The following is a 25,167-nucleotide window of genomic DNA, read 5'->3' as shown; positions in this document are numbered from 1 at the left end:
ACGTTTTACCGCACAATGGTTGGTTAAGTGGCACCACACTGTCCTCAGTTACTCCATTAACAGACCCGTACTCTGGTTCAGATCCTCAAACTGGCCCACCGGCTTCCCGTCTCGAATGCTAACCGCCCTACCTAATGGGTGGTAAATGAACCCATCCTCTGCTGTCAACGTTCAATCCAGTGCCAGCGACCAATATTGCGAGAATCCTGCTGACTCCAACAATTGTTGTGGTGAAAATCTTACCACTCTTGAGTCTTGTGAGATTCAAGCAAGCACTTTATTACAAGAATATGCTGGGAGGACACAGCCTGATTCTACAGGGTGTCTCCTCGATACAAAGGCTGTATAACATACTTATATCTTTTAGTTATCACATTTCACCATACGGCCTGGTACAACCTCCGATTACATACCTAATAAGCAGAATTACCTTTCAAATGTTCTCTGTTATCTCACTGGGAGGCTGTGAATGCCTCAGATCTAATGCCTCCCAGTCTGTGCTCTTATTGCCCAAACATTTGTTTACCCATCCTGTGAAGGTCATTAAATTTTATGACTTGTGATTGTTAGTTGGGTTACCACAGTACTGCCTACATATCCATCATGCCTAATGTGTTGGTTATATTTCCCATTATGCTTAGAAAGAGCTCTCACAACTACATTTGTCCATTCTAGAGCTGTTAATGCATGTATTAATATCAATCTGAAAATGGAATCATTTCAATTACCCCACTTCAGTTAACAATAGTTTATCTTTAACAAATTTGTGCTGGTGTTCCTTAATTAGTCTACACTTGTCCAAGTGACCGTTAATTTTGTCCCAGATGATTTTTTCTAAAAACCTTCTCACCACTGAAGTTAAACTAACTGGCCTGTAGTTGCCTAGTTTATCCTTATACAGTAAATCCTCACTTAACGTTGCCTCACTTAATGTTGTTTCACTTTAACATTGTTAATAAAATACTGTCAGTATATCCGTTTAACATTGCCAGTTTCACTTTAACGTCATTTGCCACAGACTTCCTCTCCTGTGGCCTGTCTGCTCACAAAACCTTTCCCTCAGGACTTCCGTTCTTGCCTCCAGAGCCTCTTCCACATGCTGCCGCCCTTGCTCCGAGCCTCACCTTCCGCACTTGCTCCTGGGCCTCCCGCCCCTGCTCCCAGGCCTTGCCACCAGTCTCCTGGTCTCGCCACCCATTCCTCCAGCCCTGCTTCCCGGCATGCCACCGCCAGCCCCAAGCCTTGCCTCGCCTTTGCCCACACCTCAGGCCTCGCCTCCCCCCACCCTTTGTTCTTGCTTTAGGCCCAGGGTATTTTCTTCTCCTGGCTGCTTGCTCTGCTGCTGCCTCCACTTCTGGCTTCCCCCATGCTGAACTCCCACTGAAGTCCTGGCTCCATCTAGTGGCAAAAGTTGTTTGGCATATAGAAACATAGAAACTAGGAGCAGGAGTAGGCCATTCGGCCCTTCGAGTCTGCTCCGCCATTCAAAATGATCATGGCTGATCCTCTATCTCGACGCCAAACTTCTGCTCTCCCCCCATACCCTTGACCCCTTTTGTGTCTAGAAATCTATCTATCTATCTTAAATAGTGACTTGTCCTCCATAGCCTTCTGTGATAGAGAATTCCACAGATTCATCACCCTCTGAGTGAAGGAACTTTTCCTCATCTCAGTCCTAAATGGCCTACCCCATATCTTGAGAATGTGACCCCTTATTCTAGACCTCCACCCCCACCCCAGCCAGGGGAAGCATCATCCCTGCACCCAGTCTGTCCATCCCTGTCAGAATTTTATTTGTTTCAATGAGATTCCCTCTCATTCCTCTAAACTCCAGTGAATACAGGCCTAGTCAGCCTAATCTCTCCACATATGACAATCCTGCCATCCCAGGAATCAGCCTGGTGAACCTTCGCTGCACTCCCTCCATGACAAGTATATCCTTTCTTAGGTAAGGAGACCAAAACTGCACACACTACTCCAGGTGTGGTCTCACCAAGGCCCTGTACAGCTGCAGTAAGACATCCTTGCTCCTTTACTGAAATCCTCTTGCAATGAAGGCCAACGTACATTTGCCTTCTTAACTGCTTGCTGCACCTGCATGCTTGCTTTCAGTGACTGGCGTACAAGGACACCCAAGTCCTTTTGTGCAGCAACATTTCCCAATCTATCATGAACATACATATGAACACACATACAAATTAGGAGCAAGAGTAAGTCACTCGGCCCCTCGAGCCTGCTCCACCATTCAATAAGATCATGGGTAATCTGAATGTAACCTCAACCCCACATTCCTGCCTACACCCAATAACCTTTCACCCCTTGTTAATCAAGAATCTATCTAGCTCTGCCTTAAAAATATTCAAAGACTCTGCTTCCACCGCCTTTTGTGGAAGAGAGTTCCAAAGACTCTCAACCTTCTGAGAGAAAAAATTTCTCCTCACCTCTGTTTTAAATGAATAACCTCTTATTTTTAAACAGTGATCCCTAGTTCTAGATTCTCCCAGAAGAGGAAACATCCTCTCCACATCCTCCCTGTCAAGATCCCTCATGATCTTAAAGGTTTCAGTGAAGTCGCCTCATACTCCCAATCCTCAGGCTTGCTACTTTTTCTAGCAACTTTATATGACTCCTCTTTGGATTTAATATGATCTATAATTTATTTTGTTAGTCATACTTCGGCCACTTTTCCTGTTGTGTTTTTGCACTAGAAAGGAATCTATAACTGTTGCAATGCCTGCATTCATTCCTTAAATATTAGCCATTGCTTATCCACCGTCATGCCTTTTAATGAAGTTCTCCAATCTATCATAGCCAACTCACCCCTTATACCTTTGTAGTTTACTTTGTTCAGATTTACGACCGCAGTTTTGATTGGACTACTTCATTTTCCATCCTAATGAAGAATTCTATCATGTTATGGTCACTCTTCCTGAAAGGTCCTTGCACAACAAGGTTATTAATTAACGCCTTCTCATTGCACAATACCAAATCTAGGATAGCCTATTCCCTAGTTAGTTCCTTGATGTAATAGTCTAAAAAATCATCTCATACACTCTCCAGGAATTAATCCTCCACATAATTATTGTTAATTTGGTTTGCCAGTTATTAGTTGAAGTCTCAGAATTATCTGGCACTAGATGGGACCTGGTCAATATAAAAGTACAGTACAAATACCCATATGGTGAGTGTCTTTTTTTATTGTGTCCTGTACTTTATTTCTTGATGTATTTTATTTTGCAAATTATTTCAGCTGGGAATGCACAGTGCTACACATGTATGGTACAGTATTTCAACTTGTACATTGTTTTTTCTGGGTCAGAAATGTCTGAAGGAGCCTAGCTCTGGCTTTAACATTGATCCCTATGGAAACCCATGATTTGCTTAAAGCCATTTCACTTAAAGTCATGATTTTCACGATCACATCCACAACTTTAAGTGAGGACTTATTGTACCCTTTTTTGAGCATTTGCAATTCCCCAGTCCTCTCTGACACAACCCCTGTATCCGAGGAAAATTGGATGATTACGGCTAGTTCTTTCACAATTTCCACCCTTATTTTCCACAGCAACCTCGGATGCATCCCATCCATCCGGTCCTTATCAACTTTTAAGTACAGCTAGCATTTTTAATACCTCTTTATCAATTGTTAGCCCATCCAGTACCTCAATGACCTCCTCTTTCACTATGACTCCGACTACAGCTTCTTCCTTGGTAAAGACAGATGCAAAGTACTCATTTAGTGCCTCAACCATGTCCTCCGCCTCTATGAGTAGATTTTGTTATGGACAGGGTCAGGGGGATTAAATTCAACAGCACTGATTTCTCCTCTCACTACCCGTCCAAAGACAGAAAGGTGTTTTTGATTTCTGATTACCCCCTTTATGGTAATATGTTTTCCCCAACCCTTCGGCTTGGAGTGATCCAATCTCTATTACTAACCCCACAGCAAACTCGAGATAAGGTAAAATAAGAGGGTTGATTTATTTTACACACACACAACGTGGGAAAGGGGTTTCACAACATCTGCCCCTTTTTGCACTTATACAGTAAAAGAGGGATAAGGGAAAGAAAGGGGTATAGGGCAAGACCACAATAAAAATAAGAATTATAGTTTTACGTGAGTCCAGAATCAAAAGTCCAGTGGCATATTCCTTCAGAGGTTAGCAGGTTGAAACTGTTTCTAGAAGCAAGGACATCCATGATGGAAGAAAGCACATAGAGATGAATTAGTCTTGAAGGCACAGATACAGATGTTCCAATGTTCCAGTAGTTTATAGTGTAAATGAGGGCCAGGCCATTGACCTGGACAGAGCACTTTCTGCTGCTATCTGTTGGATGGTAAAATGGTGGACAGAGTCAGGCTGCTTGCCTGGAGTCCTGCTTCTCTTCTGAGGTCAAACAGGGACCGAAGATAAAATTCAAGAGCTGTAATAATTAAAGGAATTCAAACAGCACAAGTCTCAGTCATGTGACAGGGTGATTTTAGGTCGAGCTATTCAGCTAACGAGATGCCTGGTTGAAACTCATTGTATTTTGGAGCAGTAGGTGGGGCCATTGGAGATTATGAGCCACAAATAGCTCTACCTTTGTCCATGGCTGGCTGATAGATTTATCCTCTACGAATCCTGTGTTGGCTTGGCTGGAATGTTTGTATGATACAAGTGGCATTCCAGGATGATGAGGTAGTCTTCGTTCATTGGAAGGGCTTAGAATCTTCCAGAAACCAGCATGTGATCAGCTGCAGCCATTTTATCAGCCCAGCAATTGTCCATTTTGAAAAACAGAAAAAAAATAATTTTATAAAGTAGCCAGGCTGACGTAGATGTATGTATGTGTGTGTATATATATATATATAATATATTTTACCTTCCTGTCTCCTGGCCTGGATAATTTCCTTTACATTAACTAACTGGTCCCTAAATTTGCTCTTCAATTAGTATTTTCACTGCCTTACTTTAGTATTCTTCTTGAGGTTGTGAAACTTTTCAGAACTCCCTGCCGGACCTGCCTCTCTTGAACATTAAGTTTACTCATTCCCTGACATCTTGCCCTGCATTTTGTTATCTTTGTGGTTCCCACTTCAGAATGCAGTAATATTTCACTGGCTGTCAACTGAAAGCGGGGAATGTGAATTTTCTGCAGGCGCGTAATGATAGAAATGTCATTTCTATTCTGATGTTATTGTTTAAATGCTTTATAGGTGCCGATCAAATTCCTAATAAGTGGATTCACACCGCCGAGAGAAATTTCAGCTGTGTATAGGGTGTTAGTACCGTAACATTCCCAATGGTATTTTCTACCGCTGTTCCTGCTGTCTTAAAGACATTTACTGTTATTGATACATTTCAGAAGTGAACAATCAGGATTTTTACTGTAGTTGGTGTCGGACCGGTTTTCTCACCTTAACTTGAACAGAAACGTGCTTTACAACATGACCGTACGGAGAACTGAGGTGAGATCCTATTTCCATTTGTTTTAGCAATTTTCGTTTTACGGAAATGGCGAGGTTTAATCCCTTCCTCTGCCAAAGCACCTCCTGGACTATCGAACCTTCAATTGACACGATCGAAACATGTAAGGACAATGATTGATTTGTTGCAGCGACCTTTGTCAAACCTCACGCACGGCGCCAAAATGCCAAACGTCTAGGAAATTGTTCTGTTTCAAGGCTGTCTCACTCCTCTGCCTCACACAAGAACATTTCAGTGATAAGACACCGTGTTGATATTTGCATTGCCGACGCCGTTTCACATTTCCTTGGCTAAGTGTCTAAATAGCAAGATCCAACAATTTGGGCTGTATTAGTATTCCTGTCCTATCAATGTGTTGTGTCGCTATCCACGTCAGCTTGCCTGATTCCTGCTTTTCCAGCAAGGTTAGAGCCGCAAAAAAAAAGCCATTCGGAAGACTTTAGATTAAGAGCAAACGATCACGGTCACTTCCTACACACCAGGACTCTAATTTGTATTCTTTGAGGTGAAAATAAAAGCTGCTGTGTGGCCTCCCTCACCCCGTGGGCATTAAAGGCGAGATCGTTCCAGTGTGGGATTTCTGGAGCCGTCAGTTTCTTAATGGAAACCCCTAAATCTTGGAGATGTGAATAGCTCCCGAATGAAATCACCACCCTAAGCAGCCCGGAGCATGCTAATATTGGGATATTTCCGCTATTCTTAGATAGTGGTGACTTTGAAGCATGTTGAGAGAGGGCAGGCAGCGCCCGCTCTGCAGGCTCAAGGTTATGTAGGGAAGGGGAAAACACACAGACACACACACACACAAACATCCCTTTTCTTGTATTTTGAGCTCGCAATTTGCTTCCTGGAACTCGCAATTCATCGCAACACGCCTCATCCACAGCGAAGAGCATCTCATCTTGGATGTGTCTGCATGACTTCTGCACCGAATGGGCGCAAACCCCGCCGCAAGTCGCCTGGCTCCCTCCTCCGGCTCGGCAAGGCACAGGATAGAGCAGCGGAGAGGAGAGGCAGCTCAGAGAGCGCCGCGAAACCCTTCCGAGCACTCGAGGAGTGTAAGATGGTAGGTCCAAACCAAAACAAAGTCATCGTTATTTTTTAATCCACCCTGGCTCCCCCAACCCCCAGCTCCTTCCAATTCCGATCACGTGTAAATGCACAACCGTATTTGTTAATGTGGAGTATTGGCCTGGGTGATGACTGAAATTCAGCGTTATTCTGACGCCTCTATTTATGGCACGGCTTATCTATTCTGTTGCATGTGAGTTGGTTGCATATTGAAGTGCTTTATTGAATACTAAGTGGAGTTCCCGTGTCAAGAGGACACAAGTCACTCCGCCTAACTAGAATCAGCCTGCGTTTTTATCAAGTATCCGTGTAAACAAAAGTGTTAGATCCGAGTAGAAGATAGCACATCAACCCTAGAAAGTGCGAACATGTTATCCTTTTCCAAGATTGTGCCGATTTAATGATCTTTACTGCAGAACCTAGTCAGACTTACTTGCAGTGGTTGCATTGATTTGAGGCTCAGATGGAAGCTGCACAGGTATAACTAGTGGGAGTTACATTTTAAAACATTCTGCGCCATGATATGAGAATGTTAATGCTGTCATGGTAAAATCGCTATGTGTTACTTGTTATATATTGCGAGCATTGTGTGAATATTTGTGTCACAGCCGCTAAGTATGGCTGCCCCGCTATTGACCTTCAATTTTCTTTCATCCTCCGTCTAAATGGCAGCAAGTCCCAGCTGCTCTTTAATTTTTCCGAACCACACCCCAGCGCCCCTTTCTTTTTTGCTTTCTTTCAAACGACCGATAACCACCAGAGTTTCTCTTTCCAGCTGGTGCAAGACTTCAACACACAGGTGGCCCTTTACCGCGAACTGGTCATTTCCATTGGAGATGCCTCGGTGGACTCTCCCTCCCTGCGAGCTGAAATGCAGAAGACTCGGACCAAAGGTTGCGAGATGGCACAGAGCGCACATCAAAAACTCTCCGCAATCTCCGGGTGAGTAAGCTCTTTAAATCCCGGTGATCAATGCGGGGTTTTGAAATTTATTTCAACTTCCATTCACATCATCCCAAACTCTGAACAAACTTGTCGGTCAGGAGTGAGGGTTTTTTTCTTCAAAAAAGAGTACGTGATCTAGACGTAGATCGAGATCTGAAGCTGTTTTTGACGTTTATTACAGAGCAATATGTTGGAATGATTTGCTTAATAGTTTTTATATACTGAACCGGATTTTTACAGTTAAAGCCTAAGATTGTCCTGTCTAGCCTTTAGGTTACAACAATGGTTTCTTGTCAGTTTCTGCCCTCGGCAGCTTCTCCCTTTAGAGGCGTCGGCTGCTTCAAGGCTGAGGGCAAGCCTGTGACACGCATAATTATAACTCTCATATGGCAATTCTGTATTCGGAGTTTCACCGACTGTGGAATTTATACGACGTGCTTATTAGGTTGGGTTTGAAAAAGAAATGGCGGTAAAGCCACATTTATTTTCTTCTACAGTTTCATTTTGCCACTCTTATGTTAGTTAAACTGTGCCGGCTTTCCAGCGCCAGCCCAAACCCCCTGGTTTAGTAACATTAACTTGCTAGTCTGTTGATTTTCCGTTTTTATCTGAAAATTTTTACTTGGAAAATAAAATATTTCCTTTGACAAAAGACGAATTTAAGAAGTGATTAATTGAGCTTTGCACCAAAGTGGACTCAATTCCATCAGTCTGTGCTGATCTCAGGTTGAAATAACAGTGCTGCAATTGGTCTCATAGCCCATAGTTAATGAGGGGAGAAACCATTGGCGTTCCCATACCTGATGGTTAGAGTGGCTCTTCTTAAAAGGGCTCATGTATGCACATTGAGTTTGACAGGATCCAGCTCAATTATGTTATCCCCACATCGCCCCCCCCCCCCCCCCACTTTACAGTTAAGTATCCTGCCAATGTTTGTTATGTAAACTCTCACTTATTAAATGGCCAAAACAGAAACAGAAATACCTGGAAAAACTCAGCAGGTCTGGCAGCATCGGCGGAGAAGAGCACAGTTGACGTTTCGAGTACTCATGACCTTTCAACATAACTCTTCTCCGCCGATGCTGCCAGACCTGCTGAGTTTTTCGAGGTATTTCTGTTTCTGTTTTTGTTTTGGATTTCCAGCATCCGCAGTTCTTTTGCTTTTATCTCTTTGTTAAATGGCCACTTCGTTTAGACAGCAGAGAGCACCTGGAGCCAATATGTGTACCACAGAAAGAAAGAAGAGGGGAGCAAATTGGCTGAATAAAAAAAATGAGAGGGAAAAGTCATTTTAGTTTGTTTCTAAAACTGACCATTGCAATAGAACCTTTATCCTTAAGGTTTAGTGGGGATGGGGAGGGAAATTGATCTTTGCCAGTTGTGCAAAAGGGCCAATAATCAATTGTTTGCGTTTATGGCCCACCAGTTTTCTCTTCTGTGGAGCATCTATGGAAAAGACAGTCGTGTAAGATGGGCTGCCAATTGTCGATTGGTCATTTTGCATGATTGTCAAAGACCAATTTCATCCCAAATATTTCTAACTTACAACTGAATTAAGTGAAATTTTTCTTCACTGAGAAATTACATTGTCAAATTACATTGTCATTGCCTTTCTCAACCTCTTAGCATGTAGTGCTGAATATTTGGAGATGAACAGCATGTCTTACTTCAAGAATAATGCAATAATCTCAGACATATGTTATCCAGCATTTGAGGTAGCATTTGAAACTGGGGAGAGACCTAACGAGGCAAAGAGTTTTCATAGAGAATTCTGGAGATGGGGGCTGAATGGCTGTGGGATGAGGCTAGAAAATCAAGGCCTAGGATGGGCAACAGAAGGTTGGCCAAAACTGGAAGAATCAAAGGTCTGAGCTTGAATCTGGGCAGGAACAGATTGGAGTGAGACCAAGGACAGGTATGAAAACAACTGTGAGGACTTTGAAAAGGTCTAAAAGCTGTAATTTTCTTGGAGTACATTTTTGGAAGAGAACGTGCCCCAGTTATACATCACATTTGACATTGGTGTGGCATAGACTTTGTCCTATACCAGCGTTAGTCAGCAGTTTGGGATTCATACTGTAGTTACCCAGAAGAAAGGAGTGATGTTGCATCATTAGTGTTGCTCAGCAACTGCAATGTAAATTCAGCCATTGGAGAATATTTTTTTTCAAAAAAATTAAAACATCAACTACTTTTATATTGCATCATTTGATAACAAAATGGTTTGAATTAACTTAGCTGCGCAACTGTAGCAATACAATTACATAAGTATTGGTTGAGAACATAATGAGGCTACAGTGTGATTAATTTGCCCTGTCTGCATTGAAACTTCCAACACTTATTGCCTAAGAAAGCAGAAAAAGTAATAATTTGGCATAGCAGATGACTGCTGTTGCTTAGGGAGCCTCAGTTGAAATGTTAAGTCCAGGTTCTATTTGCCTGTTCCAGTGATTCAGATGGAAACTAAAAATCTCATGCTACCCTTTGAAGAACAAGTTTCAGTTTCTCAGCCAACATTTCTGCCTCAACCACTACATTTAAAAAAAAAACAGATTGTTAGCCAACTCACAACTGCTTGTGGTTGTTACTGGTATGGGATGACTATTGCATTTGTCCATATAACAACTTTGGAAAACAATTCATCATTTCATTGGGACAGGTGCATTATAAATGCTAAGGCTTATTTTAATCATACCCTGACTTGAGTTTACACCTATCGATGAGGAAAGAAGACCAAGTGAGAAAACATTAAGAATGAAAAAAATGTCATGAGCAATTGGAGGTTGGTTGGCTGGCAGAATTCCATTTACACTTGGATGTTTAATGCTCTGCTTTCTCCAATTCAATGGTGGTGTGAGTGGGTAACATAGCTATAACTTACACCTCTCAAAAACACTTCAAGCATTGTATTACTAGGGTGCAAGATAGCAGTGGAATTAGATTGATACAAAAAAGTACAGAATGTCATCAATTTTCTGTTACAACAGGAACAGAGTACAGACAAAGAGCACAGGCAGATTTCAAAGCTTATGTAATGTATATGAAAATACAAAATACTTGCCTCTATCAGTTCGTAGTTGAAATCAATAATTTTTTTTCCATGCTTTTTAACATGTACCATGGATTGAACCTTAACTCAGTCAGTTGGACAGGTTGGAGTTATGTCAGAGATTAAAATGCAAAAAATGCAAAAATAAATGGTGGCATAATGAGGGGAGAGTGATGAGCCTGTTCATGAGAAATGGGTTGGTCATTTAAATATTATAATGAGGCTGTGTGCCTGCAGATTACCAGTCGTCATATTTTTTACCACAGGCAGCCAGGTTTATTGGGCCTTAGGAAACTTGGCAGCTTAAAGGGGACAAGAGGGACTGGATCCCTGTGGTGAGTGTCTTTATAACACTGCTTGTGGGCTAAGAAGAGCAGGAGTGTTTCCTTCAGGCCCAACAAGCTATCCAGTAAACCACCTCTCCCTGCTGTGATCTGTCTGCTTTCTCTTCTTAGCACAGTCAGACCCCATGACCATCATTGGACACCCACCTCTCACCCCTCAACCACCATCAGTTTCCTGACCATCATCAGATCTCCTGAACCAACATGGGACCCTACCCCACCCCCCACCCCACCCCACTTGTGAAATATTTCTATATAGAGTATTTTCATTTCATTTAATTCTTAATTATGCAATTATCTGACTTCAGATTAACTTAATAAAATCCAATAAATGTTTTGGTTCCAACAAGATATAACCATAAGGCAAAGTCAGTTTCTTGAGTGGTAAATTAAAAGAGAGAGTTCATTTTAAAAGGACAAAGTATACTCTACAACACAAAATAGACTTTACAGCTTCAAACAAGTGATCAGGTCATTGAATAGTAAAGTTATTAGAAGTGGAAGTTATAGTCTAACAGTTGTTAAATGATATCTAATCCAAAAATCATAGCATCTAGAATGTAAGTCACATACTTATTTTATGGTTGCTATCTTGATATGAAGAAATGTAACTTTCAGTAGTGTGTAACTCACTGACTTGTCCATAGCTGACATAAAAATCTCACATGATGGTGCAGTTTACTTTTTTAAAACTAGGTTTTGCAGTTATCTGATATCTTTCTTTAGGCCAGTACATAAATTCAAATACACAAAGAGTTTTAGGATCAAGTAGTCTTCCACATTTAAGGGAACTAAAATGGAGTAGACAGAAGTTAGAATAAAAACTAATGTATGGATTCCTTCAGATTTTATCTGCCATTTTGTATATTTTAACTTTTTTTTCATGCAATGACGATAATTTTTAGAAAGCATATTTCAATTATTTTGTTCATTCTGTTTGTTTTGCATGTGAAGCCATATGAATATTCATACATTGATATAGTTTTCAACAATTTAATGTTGGCGGATTTGAAAAAAAACAGTAATAATGTATGTTTCCGTAATTATCATATGCATGACTAAATTTTAGAATTGCATCCAGCTTCTACTAGTTTTAGGTTATAATCCTGATTTTTACATTACAAATGTGAGAGCAAGTATTCAGGGATTAAACTTTTTCAAATATGTGTACATATTGTTATAATCAAATACGCAGCATTGCTAGAGGAAACTGAAGTAAAAGCTTCATCTTCACTCCCTCAATGTGCTCTGACTCCATCTCAGAACAATACCTGCTACTGTACACTATGAACTATTCCTGCACTAAGTATCCTGTGGTTTCTTTGAATGAAAGCAGTTTGTGGTGAATTCTCAGAAGTTCCGGGCTCTGAAACAACACATATTAGGGGCTCATGTCTTACAACCACCAAAGAGACAAGACTTTCAAGCCAGTAGGTTTCAGTTTATATTATGTTAATCCACTGTGCAAGCTGGCACCATTTATGGACCAATTTGGTTCCTGGAGATTTTATTAAAGATTGGAATATTTCTGCAAAAATCATAACTTTTTATTAATATTTTTGGTGAAACGTTACCAATTTTTATTCCCTTCATATAAAAAGTAAAGGAGTTAATATTTGCTAAATCATAGATAAACAGATGAGTGATACTTTATTTGAGAGCACAATATTCAGGCGATAGTTCAGCCTCTGGTAGAACAACATTAATATATTACAAGTACAGGGTAATTATAGTTAAAAATTATTATTCCAAACATCTCCAATATCAGTGGAAACATAGTATAAATATGTTGTTTCCCTTAACATTGGTATTTTCTTGCGAATTGTCCTGATGAGTGCAAGACAAAAAGCTTTGACAAAAAATGCCCCTCTCTTTTTTCAGCAATACTCTATACTACCAATGTTTAGCACTATCAAACGATAATGAAGAAGAAAAGGTTAACAGTGCAAAAGCAAAACAAGCAAAGCATTATGATTCCAATCTTGTGTTCACCAATTCTCTCTCAAGCATACACACACACCCCACCCCAATGATTTTTAAAAATATAATATATGTCTATAAAGGAAAGAGAAAAATGTTTACTGGTAGTGGCAGCTTAACACATTGTTGACTGTGGTCCATTCAATTTTTCAACTAAAAATTAATTTTCATTAATATTTTGGTATATTTTGTAGCTATTGAAAATCAATTAAAGCTACTTTAAGATGTGCTCATATCATTCTGATGTTGAATCTGCAGAAATGGAATTGGGTCACATGAAAGACTCGTTAACAAAATTGAAGCCCATGTGATTAAAGAGACAATGGTAGCATAGATGCAAAATTGAAGCAACACAAAGCAGCAAGTAGTGGTGAATGGTTATTTTTCAGACTTGAGGAAATATACAATGTTGACCCCAAGGGTCACTGTTAAAACTACTGCTCTTTTTGATATATTTTAAGGACATAGGGGTATACAGGGCATAATTTTGAAGTCTGCAGATGACACAAAACCCGGAAATATAGTAAACAGCAAATAGGAAAATAACAGACTTCAGGAGGACATAGACTGGTTTAAATGGGCAGATATATTGCAGATAAAATTTGGTGCAGAGCAATGCGAATTGACCCATTTTGGTAGGATGAAAGAGAAGAGGCAACATAAAGTAATTTTTTTTATTCATTCAGGGGATTCGGGCTTTGCTGGCTTGGCCAGCGTTTATTGCCCATCGCTAATTGCCCTTGAGAAGGTGGTGGTGAGCTGTCAAATGGTACAATTTTAAAGGGGAGTGTAAGTTCACAATGTTTCTTTTATTCCCTAATGGGATGAGAGCATCACTGGCAAGGCCAGCATTTATTGCTCATCCCTAATTGCCCTTGAGAATGTGGTAGTGAGCCACCTTCTAAAACTGCTGCAGTCCATCTAGTGTAGGTTGTTATTAGGAAGGGAGCTCTAGGATTTTGACCCAATGATAGTGCAGGAACCGTGATATGGTTCCAAGTCAAGGTGACGTGTGGCTTGGAGGGGTGTGTGGCTTTGAAGTTAGCAGGACAAGCTGAGAATGCTGGTTAAAAAGGCATGTGAAATCCTTGGCTCTATAAATAGAGGCATAGAGTGCAAAAGCAAGGAAGTTATGCTAATCCTTTATAAAACACTGATTAGCCCCAGCTGGAGCATTGTGACCAATGCTGAGTACCGCATTTTAGGAGGACCTCAAGGCCTCCTAAAGGAGATGATGCAGAGGAGATTTATTAGAATGGATAAAATGGTTTACCAGGATAAAAGATGTGAGTTACATGGAGAGACCAGAGTAACTGGCGTTGTTCTCCTTAAAACAGGGGAAGGTTAAGGGGGTAAAAGCAAAATATTGTGGATGCTGAAAACCTGAAACAAAAACAGAAAATATCTGCATGACTCTCCTTCAGAGCTAAAGAGAAGTAAACATGTGATGAAATTTATACTGTTTAAGATGGGTGGAGCAAGTGAAGCTGGATAGAAGGCCAGCGATAGGTGGAGGCAAAGGAGAGATTGACGACAAATGTCATGGACAAAAGGACAAAGGGGTGTTAATGGTAGTGGTGTTGGCTAAAGGAGGTACTGATGGGGGCATTAAGGTCAGAAAGCAAAATGTGGTAATAGCAGGACAAGGGTAAGCACTCTGGAAAGAACAACATGAACAAGTGACAGATAGCCCTAGTAGGGTTGGGGTGGGGGGAGGGGACGGTGATGGGGGAAAAAATCGAAAATAGGATAAAAAGTGAGGATATGCAATGGATAAAAATGAAAATAAATAAAAATAATTGGATAAAAAGTAAAATTAAAAAATAAAAATTAATATTGAAAAAAGGGGATAAAAAAAGGGGTGAGGATGGAGGAGAGAGTTATTGGTCTTAAGTGGTTGAACTCAATGTTAAGTCCGGAAGGCTGTAAACTGCCTAATTGGAAGATGAGGTGCTGCTCCTCCAGTTTACATTCGGCTTCATTGGAACATTGCAGCAGGCCAAGGATGGTCATGTGGGCATGACAGCAGGATGGTGTGTTGAAATGGCAAGTGACAGGAAGGTCTGGGTCATGCTTGTAGACAGACCGAAGGTGTTCTGCAAAGTGGTCACCCAGTCTGCATTTGGCCTCTTCAATGAAGAGGAGACCGCATTGGGAGCAGCGAATGCAGTAGACCAAATTGAAGAAGCTGCTTCACCTGAAAGGAGTGTTAAAGTTAAGGGGAGTTTGATGGAAATGTTCAAAATCTTAAAGGGTTTTAAAATAAGGTGAAATTGTTTCGAGGACAGAATAGTTGGTAATGAGAGGACATAGTTTTCAGGTAATTGGCAGAAAAAACAGATGCATCTTGAGAATTTTTATTTATGCAGCAAGTTGTTTTGACCTAGAATGCACTGTTGAGGGTGGTGGAAGCAAATTCAATAATAACTTTCTATAGGGAATTGGAAAATGCTTGAAGTGGAAAATTTCACAGGGGCATGGGGAAATAGAGGTGTAGGACTGATTGGATAGCATTTTCAAAGAGCCAGCACAGAGCCTTTTGGGCTCCAAGGCCCCCTGCTATGCTGTATCATTCTCTGGTTCTAAGTCAATTTATTTTTTTATAATATTGAATTTTAGGACTTATTTGCTCATGTTCTTGGATTCAAATTCCACAGTTCCATCTATTTTTCCTTGAGAACGATAGTTCAGTAGACTTAAATAAGTATTACTCTCTTTTTATAAATAAAGGATGGACAATCTGGAGATGATGGCCTAGAATTTGCAATAGTAATGACAGTGAAACTGTCAGCATTCACTGTCATTATTTCTTTGAAATTGACAGCAATTTCTGAAATGCACACGTGCACAGTTAAGCACAGAAATCCAGAAGTTGCAGTCAATGATTCTACATTTTTCCATAGCGTACAGTGCTGAAGTTGCTGCAGAATGCAATCAATTAGAAATCACTGCCTGCTGGGAACTTGCCCATTTACAATAATCCCGCGGTAATAACCCTTGAAAAGGTGCATCCAGCTGAAGGAGATGTAATTGAGTTTTTAACAGTATGCAATGTTCTTGATTATTGCTGAAAAACTTCTTTGGCTTTGGGGAAACTAATTTTATATTTATGTGATGTCAAATTTCTTCATTATAATAAAATATTGTAAAAATGATTTTTTATGATATATTGGTTTATACTTTAATCTCGCATTAATGTCCCAATCACTTATTTTGCTTTCTATAAAATTTAATTAATAGTGAAGGATAATCAGTGCTTTTAATTTCCTGGTTTGCTCTCTGAGTTTACTTCAATGTGATTGATTGCTTACCCACATTGCTGGACACCGAGAAATCTCCTTGACTTGGTGCCAAATACAAGACAACGTCGGGAAAGGAGAAATCCATGCCACAGATCTTTGTGGGAAGCTTTCTTCTTCCCTGCTGACTATGAAATCCAGGCCTATGGATATTGATGTACAATATTTATTTCTTAGTCAGGGTGCCCTGATAACGATAAAGGTTTTTGTTTATGTATCATAGTAACACCATGATGTTTTGCACAGGGAAAGACCACTGATCCACACCACTATAATTCTGAAGCTAATAGCCCTGCATCCCTTTCTCTGACAAGGATTTGAGTAATTTTTAAAAACCTGGCCTCAGCTGGTAATCTGTTTCACAATTGGATCACCCTTATACTACAAAGATGTTTAAATACCTTATTATCTTTTTCCAACCTTAACTTTAATCTTTCTCCTGTAGTCTTGAAACCTATGCCCAAAAACAGGATGCACTTAGTACCAAATTCTCTGTGCTTGTGGGAATCTTAAATCTTAAAAACCTCAGTTAAGTTCTATTTCTTGTTATCTTTCTCCAGAAATCTTTCCTCATAACCTAGCTGTTTAACATCAGGTAACAGGAATCTGTCACATTGGCTTCCTTTAACCTCTATCCAATAATTCTACGCCATTTGTGTAATACAAGGAATAAAACTAGTACTCCCGAAGTGGTCTCCCCAGGTCTGAACGCAACTTCAGTATTTTCATCCCTGTGATTACAGAACGGAATGTTCTAATGACCAAGCTACAAAAATTCTCTGATCGCATTCCTGCCCCGGGTATCACTGAAGGAATTATTGGATGGAAATTGTCCAACCCCTAAAGCATTTTTTACTTCAGTTTCCTAAAACTTTCAGTTGTGACACTAGGAGTGTCCAGTCTTCTCTGTTCCTTCTTGATCAATCCAGGCAGTTCTTTCCCTTTTCAAATGATTCAGTGTCCCTCCGTACCCTTCTTTTGCTGATGGATTTGAAAAGCATCTTTTTATTGCCTTTTTATAGTTCCACCTATACCTCCACTGGGATTCCCCTTTGACATCTGAACAGTTTCTTGATATTTGTTTGTGCTCAATTCGGTAGATCTCCATACCGTGTTCCAGCTCTAGATGTCAGATTTTTTTTTTTACATTCTTTTCCCCCGATTTCTTTTATGACTTCCCTTTTATCCACATGTTCTACTGCCCCCACCACCCTTGTTTCTGTGATAACCTGTAAGTTAATAAACCTTGAGGGAGAATTCAATACTTTTTTGAGTTCTGTGTATTTAAATTTTCCATATAAGGAGAGATTTTTAATAAGTATGTTGATACATTACATTAATAATAGAATGTGTCAAAATACTCTTGTAGAAAGTCACATACATATAGGAAATCCAACATGTCATTTCTAAGCTATACATATTAAAATGAGATGATTTTATCAGAATCATGTTTTTCTTCTATGTCAAAGGGTGTATAAAGCACAAGACATTGCATAGTACTATATTAAACGTCTGTCTATGTTGCTGTACCCAAGGTCTTATTACTTGTGTAAGAGCTCCATCTATGGGGAGGTTCTCTGTTTTGATAACAAAAATGAAAAATGTGCTGCTGAAATTTCCAAAGCAACAACAAATTAGTGTTCATAACAACTGAATGCATGCAAGCTCCATTAAGTTTATTTCATTTACAAGCACTTTGTTGTAAAGTTTCCATACCATTTTTTTTCTTTATTTTGAGTGAGCAGGCTGATAGGGAGGAAGCTGGAACTGTCTTAACTGCTGACCAATGAAATTTCCTAAAGCTTTTTGAAATTACTTTGCTGCATTTTAAAGGTTTTCTAAATAAACTTGCATGTTACTGTTTAAAAACAATTTGTATATCGTATTATTTATGGAATCAGTGCAAACTGTGAAAATATGAGTTCATAATAAAAAACATTTCTTGAGATAAGCTAGGTACTTTTCCCTCGCTTAGAAAGCTGAATCTCCTCCTCATAGAAACTGACTGGCTTGTATCAGTAAGAGAAGCAATTGGAATTATGCTGTAGATCTTTTTACATGGGCCCATGATGCCAGGAGAGCTTTGCATTTAATGGGCAAAGGCCATAACCTCATTTCTCTGATTTTTTAAGAGGTGTGATTTAAGGCCAAATAAGGGCTTTAACCAAATGAATTCTATTTTCGGCACTGATTTGAAAGTTACAGGAGGAAGTTTAATATGGCAAATTAATTTCAACATAGATAAGTGTGAGGTAATACATTTTGGTAAGAAAACTAAGGAGTTAATATTAGATGGTAAATAAGAGTCTAAAAGGGAAGGAGGAGCAAAAGCAATGATGCAGATTAACAAGGCTTTTAAAAGGTAAACCAAGTGTGCTAGGGACTATTTCTAGAGAGAATTGAAAAGTAGAGAATTTATGCTAAACTTACATTGAACCTTGATTAGACCACACTTTTAAGTACTATGGACAGTTCTGGTCACCATATTATAAAAAGGTTATAGAGGAACTGGAGGGGGTGCAAAAATTTATGGAAGGAAGTAGCAGTACTAAAAGGTACTGTCAGGAATGGATACAAAGGATGGGCCTCTTTTGTCTTGAAATGAGAAGGCTAATGGGTTACCTAATAGAGGTCTTTAAAATTATGAAAGGTTTTGATAGAGCATATACAGTGTTCCCTCTTTTGGAAAAGACAAAAGTTGTGACCATCAATGTAAGGTAGTCATCAAGAAATCAATAGAAACTCAGAAGAAACGTCTTTGCCTAGAGAGTGGTGAGGATATGGAACTCCCTATCACAGGGCGTAGATGAATTGAATATTATAGAGGCATTTAAGGGAAGCTAGATAAGCATATGAAGGAGAAGGGATTAGAGGATTAGACTGAGAGTTAGATGAGGAAGGATGGCAGGCGGCTTAAATGGAGTATAAGTACGAGTATGAACTGGTTGGGCTGAATGACCTGTTTCTGTGCTGCATGTTCCATGTAATGAAGCTGCACTATGTCCTTACAAATGAAATGAGGCATGCACAGTCTGGTATAAATTTTATTTTTTATTCATTCACTGGATATAGGCTTTGCTGGCTGGGCCAGCATTTATTGCCCATCCTTAGTTGCCCTTGAGAAGGTGGTGGTGAGCTGCCTTCTTGAATCACTGCAGTCATATGGTGCAGGTACACCCACAGTGCTGTTAGGAAGGGAGTTCCATGTTTTTGACCCAGCAACAGTGAAGGAACGGCAACATATTTCCAAGTCAGGATGGTGAGTGGCTTCGAGAGGAAGTTCTAGTTGGTAATGTTCCCATGTGTCTGCTGCACTTGTCCTTCTAGATGGTAGTGGTCGTGGGTTTGGAAGGTGCTGTCGAAGGAGCCTTGGTGAATTCCTGCAGTGCAGCTTGTAGATGGTACACACTGCTGCTACTGTGTGTCGATGGTGAAGGGAGTGAATGTTTGTGGATGTGGTGCCAGTCATGCGAGCTGCTTTGTTCTGGATGGTGTCAAGCCTCTTGAGTGTTGTGGGAGCTGCACTCACCCAAGCAAGTGGGGAGTATTCCATCACATTCCTGACTTGTGCCTTGTAGGTGGTTGACACGCTTTGGGGAGTCAGGAGGTGAGTTACTCGCCGCAGGATTCCTAGCCTCTGACCTCCTTTTGTAGCCACAGTATTTATATGGCTAGCTGAGTTCAGTTTCTGGTCAATGGTAACCCCTAGGATGTTGATTGTGGGGGATTCAGTGAAGGTAATGCCATTGAACATCAAGGGGCAATGGTTGGATTCTCCCTTGTTGGAGATGATTATTGCCTGAAACTTGTGTGGTGCAAATATTACTTGGCGCTTGTCAGCCCAAACCTGGATATTGTCCTGATCTTGCTGCATTTGGACATGGACTGCTCCAGTATCTGAGGAGTTGCGAATGGTGCTGAACATTGTGCAATCACCAATGAACATCCCCACTTCTAACCTTATGATGGAAGGAAGGTAATTGATGAAGCAGCTGAAGATGGTTGGGCCTAGGACACTACCCTGAGGAACTCCTGCAGTGATGTCCTGGAGCTGAGATGACTGACCTCCAACAACCATCTTCCTTTGTGCTAGGTATGACTCCAACCAGTGGAGAGTTTTCCCCCTGATTCCAATTTACTTCAGTTTTGCTAGGGTGCCTTGATGTCATACTCGGTCAAATGTGGCCTTGATGTCAAGGGCAGTCACTCTCGCCTCACCTCGGGAGTTCAGCTGTTTTGTTCATGTTTGAACCAAGGCTGTGATGGGGTCAAGAGCTGAGTGGCTCTGGTGAACCCAAATTGAGTGTCACTGAGAAGGTTAGCATTGTTGATGACCCCTTCCATTACTTTACTGATGATGGAGAGTAGACTGATGGGGCGGTAATTGGCCGGGGCAATATTAAAGTTTAACACACATTTACCAACTTGCAGCAGCTTAGGCCATGGCACAAACCTCACTCACAAAACTAGGTGCAACAGCCGTCCTTGGGATTGGATTATCTCCACAACGGAGATGCTCTTCCTCCCAACCCAGCATTTGCCATCTTCACGGGGAGGGGACTGGAGTTGGGCCGGGGTTCCCACATGCGCGATTCACAGTGGCAGAAAGCCATGTAAATTACGAGCTGCCTCCATTGAAGTGGGATTTTTGAAAAATAGTGTCAAATTCAGAGTGTACAGAATAGAACAGGTAAGAGGGGGTCTGTGAATGTGTTTGGATAACTAAGGTAACCCTTTGGATAGGGTCCCAGGACATCTTTGGGAGAGGTGAGGCAGCCTTTGAGGCTGTTAAAGGTGAACATGACTATGCAATTTTAACACACACACTCATTTATTGATACTTCATAAGAATCCTTTTGTATACTTTTAAAATTGTTCATGTGACTAGCCTATTGTACAATATCTTTTCCCCATCCTTTGCATGAACTTGACATATTCAGCTAATTAGACTATCATATAATATCTGGCAATAGCTGCCTGGGAAAATCATGTTTAATTGTATTCTAGAAAATGTCTTAAAGCCACCACAGTCATCAAGTATCTGAATAATGGAAAGCTTTGAGATAAAAGAAAAAGGAGTCTACTTAAAACCATGATTGTTATAGCCTCAGATTTCAAGATAATATCATGGATAGATACTAATGCAAGTGTTGCTTTATAAAGAGGACGTTTATAAAGAGGACATGAAAGAAAATACAGGCCCTTTTTTTGCATTGTATTATGTTAATCAAACCTAATATAACATTCATAATATTAATATTTAAAAAGACACTTTAGAACAATGACTGTAACGTGAATAACAGTGTATTTCTAAGACGAAATACAAAAATGTTTTAGGTTTGTATGCTGAGAGGTATATTCCCTTGTTTCATGAAATGAGCAAATAAGTTTTATAAAACAGGATTTTTACTTTTTTGGATGACTAATACAAATACTTTAGTGTAGCATTCAAAGCAAATTCTATTTAGATTTGTCATAAATTTTGCATATGGTTGAAAGAAGCCTTACATTGTGAATTGAGCCAGTCTGAGTGCAGTTTGAATGGTAGAGGATCTAGTTTCAGATCAATGGTTGATACTTTGGATGATATAACCCTGGTAAGCTGCTAATCTGCTTTCTGTGGAAGATATAATAAATTCAATAGCATTTTGGAACCACCAAAAATTTGGTTATCTTAACAAAATAAATTTTTGGTATTGTATGCAAGTATTAGCAGTAGTATTTGAGTGATTCACAATGGTCTGGATCTTCTGATGCCAACCGCTGTTGCACTTTAGGACCCATTGGCGCCCTGACTGACATACTTGCACTGTGATTGCCCAGGGAGCTTAAACTTCTGATGAGCTGATTTGCACTGCCTGGGCCCATCCGCAAAAGTCTCTTGCATGAAGCTCAGTCGGGGACTTGGCCAGGTTCGCGATACGTATCTGGGTACTTAGTCCAATATTGTTCCACTATTTGATCTCTGGTGTAACTCAGCATAACACAACTCATCACCCCAGACATGCACCCTCACACCCCTAACCACCCTCAATTGTACTGATGACCCAACTACCCCCAATCCTGACCTGACTGCCCACTCCCCCTGGCCCGACTGCCTGCCCCACTGACCTGACTGCCCACAGTCCCTACCACACTATCCAACCCTCAATGTGACTACATAGCTCCCAACCCAACTACCCCCATCATAACCTGACTACCCCCTGACCCGACTACTGACCGCTCTAACCTAACTGCCCACACCCCCCTGACCCAAACACCCACCCCACTGACCCGACTATCCACCCCCTTACCTGTCTACCTAGCCCCCCAACCCCATTACCCACATCGCTAACCTCACTACCCACCTCCTTGACTCAACTACCCAGCCCCCAACCCGACTATCCCCCCCTGACCTGAGCCAACTATCCCCCTGACTACCTCCCCACCCACTCATTCTTCACTGGCCACCCACTCACTCGCTGCCTACTCAAAGCCTTTGAGATTTTTTAACTACTCAGTTGAACATGGCAGCTGATGTCATAAAAAGGGAGTGTGTCCTCTGCGCTGCTCCGCTTCGCCATTTAAATGGATTTTCATTATAACAAAACCACCGTTTTCCAATTAGTGGAACGGAAAAGGGGATAATCTCTGAAACCTAAGTAAATCTAAAATTTAAAGGACCAGTCAACAGTATCTTCCATTTACATAGAACCTTTAATGTAGTAAAATAATTCAAGGCTCTACACAGGAATTTAATCAGAGAAATATTGACGTTGATTCAAAGGTGCAAACATCTGGTGAAACATGAATTCTCAGGGGGTTATAGGAGTGGAGGGTATTACAGGCTTGGGAATGGAGGTCATAGAGGCGTTTAAACACAAGAATGATAATTTTAAACTTGAGCTGTTTCTGGACTGGGTGCTAATGTCAGGGAGCACAGGGGTGATAGGTGAACAGAACTTGGTGCAAGTTAAGATACAGACAGCAGGATTTAAGATGTGCTCAAGATTATGAAGGGTGGCAGACGAGGTTGGTAAGGAGTGTTTTGGAATAGTTGGGCCTGGTGGTAACAAAAGCACAGTTTTGGGATTCAGCAGCATGTGGGATGCGGTAGAGGCTGAGGTGGAGGTGGACAGTGCTGGTGACGGAGGTGATTTGGGATGGGAAGGTTAGCTCAGGTTCAGATAGGACAACAAGTTTCAAATTCTCATTCCCTTATACTTCACAATCAAGCAACCAATAATTAATTTGTTATATCTAAACAGTTGTAGGGAAAATGCTGGAATCTATTATAACGGATATGGTAAATGGATACTTGGATAATCATGATCTGATTAGGCATAGTTAGTATGGATTTGCGAATGGGAAATCATGTTTGATGAACTTGTTGGAGTTTTTTGAGGATGTTACTAACAAAATTAATAAAGGAGTATTGATGGACATAGTATACTTGGATTTTCAGAAGGCTTTTGATAAAGTCCCTCACAGGAGGTTGGTTAGCAAAATGAAAGCACATGTACTGGCATGGATTAAGGATTGGCTAACAACAGAAAACAGAGTAGGAACAAATGGGTCATTCTCGCATTGGTAGGCCGTGACTAGTGGGGTACCACAAGGATCAGTACTCGGGGCCCCAGCTGCTCACAATATATGTCAATGATTTGGATGTGGGGACCAAATGTAATATTTCCAAGTTCGCGGATGATACAAAGCCAGGCGGGAATGTGAGATGTGAGGAAGATGTAAATTGGCTACAGGAGGGTTTGGACAGACATAGTGAGTGGGCAAGACATGGCAAATGGAATATAATGTGGAAAAATGTGAGATTATCCACTTTGGTAGAAGGAACAGATGTGCAGAGTATTTCCTAAACGGTAAGAGATTAGAAAATGTAGATGTACAAAGGGACCTTGCTCATAAATCACTGAAAGCTAACATGCAGGTGCAGCAGGCAATTAGGAAAGCTAATGGAATGTCAGCCTTTATCGCAAGAGGATTTAAGTACAAGAGTAGTGAAGTCTTGTTTCAATTGTGTAGAAGCTTGATTAGACCACACCTGGAGTACTGTGCGCAGTTTTGGTCCCCTTGCCTCAGAAAGGATATTATTGCCCATAGAGGGAGTGCAACGAAGGTTCACCAGACTTGTTCTGGGGATGGCAGGACTGTCTTATGAAGAGAAATTGGGGAAACTGGGCCTGTTTCTCTCGAGTTTTGAAGAATGAGAGGTGATTTCATTGAAAGTTATAGAATACTTAAAGGAATAGACAGGGTAGATGCAAGTAAGATATTTCCCCTGGTTGGGGAGTTTAGAACCAGGGTACACAATTTCAAAATAAGGGGGAAGCCATTTAGAACTGAGATGAGGGGAAATTTCTTTACTCAGAATCTTTGGAATTCTGTACCCCAAAGGGCCGTGGAAGCTCAGTCATTGAGTTGTTTAAGGTAGAGATTGATAGATTTCCGATTAACAATAATGTAAAGGGTTATGGGGATATTGTGGGTAAAAGGCATTGAAGTGTTCGATCAGCCATGATTGTATTGAATGGCGGAGCAGGCCTTCTCCTGTTGAATGGCCTTCTCCTGTTCCTATGTTCCTATCTTCCTTGGACTTTACTCACCTTGATCTGAACATCTCAGCTTTCAGCCTCCACTGCAGCATTGAAGCAATGTGCAGCTATGGCATGAATCTCCGATTAGGAACAAGGAGAGCAACCACACCAACAGCAGCAGCATGAGAATTGCAAACATATAACGCTCTTGTTCAAAAAAAAGGTCGTAAGGATAAGCCCAGCAATTACAGACCAGTCAGTTTAACTTCAGTGGTGGGTAAGATTCTAGAAACAATTACCCAGGATAGAATTAGTAGTCACATGGAAAAATATGGGTTGATGAGGAAGAGCCAGCATAGATTTCTAAAGAGGAAATTGTGTTTAACTAATTTGCTGGAGTTTTTTGAAGAGGTAACAGAGGGTTGATGAGGTTAATGCTGTTGATGTGGTGTACGTGGACTTTCAAAAGGCATTTGA

The 25,167-nt window shown here is 40.7% G+C and overlaps 1 protein-coding gene and 1 long non-coding RNA gene across 2 annotated transcripts in view; one reads left to right on the top strand and one right to left on the bottom strand.

Moving 5' to 3' along the window:
- Positions 1-3,957: 3,957 nt before the first annotated feature.
- LOC144684777 (uncharacterized) lies at positions 3,958-5,515 on the bottom strand. The gene is made up of 2 exons (XR_013577567.1): positions 5,402-5,515; positions 3,958-4,738 (listed from the first exon to the last, which is right to left on the bottom strand). It is a non-coding gene; the product is annotated as an uncharacterized LOC144684777 (long non-coding RNA).
- Positions 5,029-25,167, top strand: part of rgs7bpa (regulator of G protein signaling 7 binding protein a) — a 127,576-nt gene continuing 107,437 nt past the window's right edge. The window contains exons 1-2 of the mRNA XM_078548976.1: positions 5,029-6,537; positions 7,318-7,484. Of these exons, the coding sequence (XP_078405102.1) occupies positions 6,388-6,537; positions 7,318-7,484 (317 nt within the window). The 5' untranslated portion in view covers positions 5,029-6,387. The remainder of the gene's footprint in view (positions 6,538-7,317; positions 7,485-25,167) is intronic.

The sequence above is a fragment of the Cetorhinus maximus genome, chromosome 1, assembly GCF_964194155.1.
Source record: "Cetorhinus maximus chromosome 1, sCetMax3.hap1.1, whole genome shotgun sequence".
Classification (NCBI taxonomy): domain Eukaryota; kingdom Metazoa; phylum Chordata; class Chondrichthyes; order Lamniformes; family Cetorhinidae; genus Cetorhinus; species Cetorhinus maximus.
This window is presented reverse-complemented; position numbering and strand designations above follow the sequence as displayed.